Raw genomic sequence first — 3,637 nt, forward strand, 5'->3', positions numbered from 1 at the left:
TTTATACTTGTTTAATATATGTATGTTATTTTTACTTATATTATATGTTTGTGTGTATAAAGAAACTCGAAAAAAACGGAAAAATAAAAGGAAATCACCTTAGGTACGGGTTTGATTTCCGAGGGCTTTGGGTTTATTTTGATGTCGCTTCTCTTGTTCTTTGCTGACTAATATTGTGTTTTTTTGTTTATAATCTAATATTGCTTTTTCATTCACAAGTGCCGATCGTTACAAATGGTAATGGATTCAGCCTTTTATAGGCTTTTTTTTTTACAACTTGCTCTGTCTCTTCTTCTTTTATTGCTGCAGGTAAACGGTGGTGGAGCAGAGGCCACTTGCAGGCGTCGGTGGTGGATGGGGTGGGGAGCATGTGCTGACGGCTAGGGTTTTAGGTTTTCCTTTATTTTTCTTTAATGTATTGGGCTAGGTTATTTGGGTTTTGGGTAGGTTTAAGTTGGTTTGGGTTGTGGCTTAGTGGGTTTAGGGGTTTTGGGCCCAAAATTGGGCTTGTACAGTGAGACCTAAATTAAACAACATCCATTAGACTGTATTTGACAAATTAAACGTAAAATTAAATAAATAAAAAAATCAATCTTTATAATATTAGAAATTAACTTTCATCAAATCAACCCTAAAATTTGAATAAACACTACAAAGTTAACATCGTTACTTTTCAGTACCAAAAAATATATAATTTTTGTCAAATATAGGTACCAAATTGGACCAAAAAATAACATAGGTACCACATTAAAAAAAGTGTCAAACTTAGATATTAAATGGTATATTAAACCACAATATATAGGTACAAATGAAAGGTTATAAATAAACAAATATTCAGTGTTCCATTTATTTGTCCAAAACTTACTTCATCAACAATTCATAAGTTCCACACCAACCTTTGTTCGCAAGGAATAAGTTAATCCTCATGGAATGAACCTTCCATCTTGCAAACATAGCAATTATGGAACCAAATATATCTATCTTCACCCAATTCCAAAACACATGTTTTCATGTCTAACACTTTCAAACCACTGGTGACCAAAGTATCGCACTGGTGGCTTCCATTTTGGCACCCAAAATTCGGACATCTCTATACGTTCTATGAGTCATCTAGTTCATGCCTGCTTTAGTCCTTGCTTGACCCAAACATATCCTTGATTCTTAGTTTTCTTTCTCCAAACCGTGCAAAACTTACCCTCAGTCTTCTATTTTGTAATCATCAACCCATTCATCTTCCTAATAGCAATTCTAAAACTGAAAGAGAGGCCTTCAATAGAAAGAACCTAAAACCCAAACATGGATTAAAAGCTATAGCACATGTTACAACATATCTTTACGAATGATTATATTATTGCAGGCTTCCTTCTCAGTTTCTACCAAACATTTTTTACTTTATTATAAAAGTGTGGATTATATTATTTCGAACTTCTAATTCTTCATTTTAATGATTATTTTCGAATTTTTGATTTTAATGATTATTTTTGAATTTTTTTTTGATAATGCGATATCTTATATGAGTTTGAGATTCTAAAATTATGGGTTTCCTTTATTGCTTAATAACAATGATACCATTTAAGATGGATGAATTAGTATTGCTTAATATCTTATAGGAGTTTGAGATGTTTGTCTTTGGTCAATTGTAATCCAGTTGTCCTTTAAAGAGGTTGGTGGCTCCAACGTCTTTCTCGGTTTATATTATTTTATCTCGATTGAGCAAAAAAAAAAGTGTTTATTTTCTTTTTAGATTCATACCATGTTTTTGAACTGTGGCTTAAAAAAATTGAAAATATTTTCTCGATGAACAAACTTTTATTCATAAATATTAGTCTTTTACAAAAGACTTTAAGACTCAGAAACAAATCAAAATAAAGACAAAATGATGAAAACCGATCAAAGCTGACATACAAAAGACTTTATACCCAAGAAGAAAGTAAAACAAAGACAAAATGATTAGAAACACCCAACCAAACAAAATGATTGAAAAGGAACTTGTTTTGCCTTATTCCATTGCTAGAACTAGTATAGCAGAACATCAATGTGCTCTTTGAGATCATCTTCCAAGTAGCCCATCATGCTCCACAAGTTGTTATTTGTTAAGGGTTTAACCTGTTTCAATCATTGGGAAACATGTATCACCAGTTAATATCAATCAATTAAATGATATAAAATATATATATGAAAAAAGAAAAGGTAGTGGTTGGATCTCACTAGTACAGAGAGTACAAGTAATATAGAGAGGGTTAGGTTTAAAGGACTGACTGACCCATTCTTCTCTGCAGGTTTTCGATCTCTTGTCCAAATTGAGAGATTTCAAGTTGAAGCTTCTGAGATAATCGAAAAGAATTTTCAGTTAAACTGTTGACTTTTTTTTTCTTTTGCCAACAAAATATTTGGATACAAATATATTACCTGCACCCTGCTGTTGAGAGGTGTAACAAGTAGGCAGAAATAAAGACCCAAAAGGAAAAGGAAACAAATATATAATTAGAACTAAGAAATGAATTATGATTTATAATTAGGATTAATATTTAATTCCTTTGTGAATCAAATGATAATATGTTATAAAATTTTTAATGTTTTTTAATGATATATCATCATTTGGTACATTGTTGAAAAAATTCTACATCATCGATTATCAAATATTAATATTTATATAAAGGATAAATAGTAGATTTGGTTAGGTTGCAAGATAAACCGCATCATCATATTGGCTAGTTCCTGATTTAAAAAGAGCCGAAGTTGCAGCAGCTTGATCTCTTGTTTCACCTAAATGGCACAATGCAAACCATAGTTAAAATAATATCTATTAAAAAAATTATAGGAATGAGATGATTATTGAATTGATAGACTTATTATTAAATTAATAATCCACCACTTCTTCTAGTTCATTGTCTTTAGAATCTTCATCCCCAAAATATTCATCACTTTCATATTCACTATCATCACTGATGTTGTCATCATTGAACCACCACAGCAAAAGAAAAAAAATTAAAGTAGAACTAAAATGGGTTTCTTTAAAAATAAAAGCATATATATATGTATGTATTCAGTACTACCTGCTTAAGTATGGATCTTGAAAATCATTAGGGACCAAAATAATTTCATCAGGCCTACAACCATCAGGTTACACAACGTTATATTAATGTTTTTGAAAGTATAAATATAATGTTATATGAAGAAAAAAGGATATATATGTATATGATATACCTATTGATGGGGAGTCGGGGTTGTGGGAAGAGCACATTAAGGTTTGGCCTATGGGTGTGGTTTGTGTTTGAGCGTTGTTGCTGCTTCTGAAGAGAATTCTCCTCCCTACTATTGGCTGATAACGTTCCCATGGATGAAAAACAAGAGAAGAGTGAGAGGCTTAGGCTTATGTGAGTAGTGGAGTGAAGCATATTAGGAACAAATCCCTTGCTTTTATAGAAGAAATGGAACATGGGGCCTTGTTAGGTGTTTGCCATGTATGGCAAGTTTCACATTTTACCTACCCTTGTTCAAAATTTTCTTGGGTCCACTCAATTTTTTATTCTTTTTAAGTATTTGGATAACTGATAAGATTATAGTATAAACATATGTCTATTGCCTCTTTTAATAATATCGTTTCTATTGTTTGAAATTTGAGTTATCTTCTTGG

The 3,637-nt window shown here is 31.5% G+C and overlaps 1 protein-coding gene across 2 annotated transcripts; it reads right to left on the reverse strand.

Annotated features, from left to right (window-relative positions):
- Positions 1-1,795: 1,795 nt before the first annotated feature.
- LOC107963518 (uncharacterized) lies at positions 1,796-3,376 on the reverse strand. Of its 2 annotated transcripts, none has more exons than XM_041114979.1 (7): positions 3,208-3,376; positions 3,057-3,110; positions 2,876-2,945; positions 2,696-2,766; positions 2,410-2,419; positions 2,264-2,324; positions 1,796-2,106 (listed from the first exon to the last, which is right to left on the reverse strand). In XM_041114979.1, the coding sequence occupies exons 1-7, from the start codon at positions 3,336-3,338 to the stop codon at positions 2,102-2,104; spliced, it is 402 nt and encodes a 133-aa protein (XP_040970913.1). In that variant the 5' UTR covers positions 3,339-3,376; the 3' UTR covers positions 1,796-2,101. The 2 variants fall into 2 exon arrangements, with proteins under 2 accessions (XP_040970913.1, XP_016755489.1); XM_016900000.2 differs by having other exon boundaries at positions 2,873-2,945.
- Between the last annotated feature and the right edge of the window lie 261 nt (positions 3,377-3,637).

Source organism: Gossypium hirsutum, chromosome A06, assembly GCF_007990345.1.
Source record: "Gossypium hirsutum isolate 1008001.06 chromosome A06, Gossypium_hirsutum_v2.1, whole genome shotgun sequence".
Classification (NCBI taxonomy): domain Eukaryota; kingdom Viridiplantae; phylum Streptophyta; class Magnoliopsida; order Malvales; family Malvaceae; genus Gossypium; species Gossypium hirsutum.

What these genes read in the sequence shown, in the direction of transcription:
- LOC107963518 (XM_016900000.2), bottom strand. Translation starts at nt 3,338, where the DNA reads ATGGGAACGTTATCAGCCAATAGTAGGGAGGAGAATTCTCTTCAGAAG. An exon ending in CCCCGACTCCCCATCAATAG is followed by an intron (nt 3,111 to 3,207) that starts GTATATCATATA and finishes TGATGGTTGTAG; the next exon opens with GCCTGATGAAATTATTTTGG. An exon ending in CAAGATCCATACTTAAGCAG is followed by an intron (nt 2,946 to 3,056) that starts GTAGTACTGAAT and finishes TGACAACATCAG; the next exon opens with TGATGATAGTGAATATGAAA.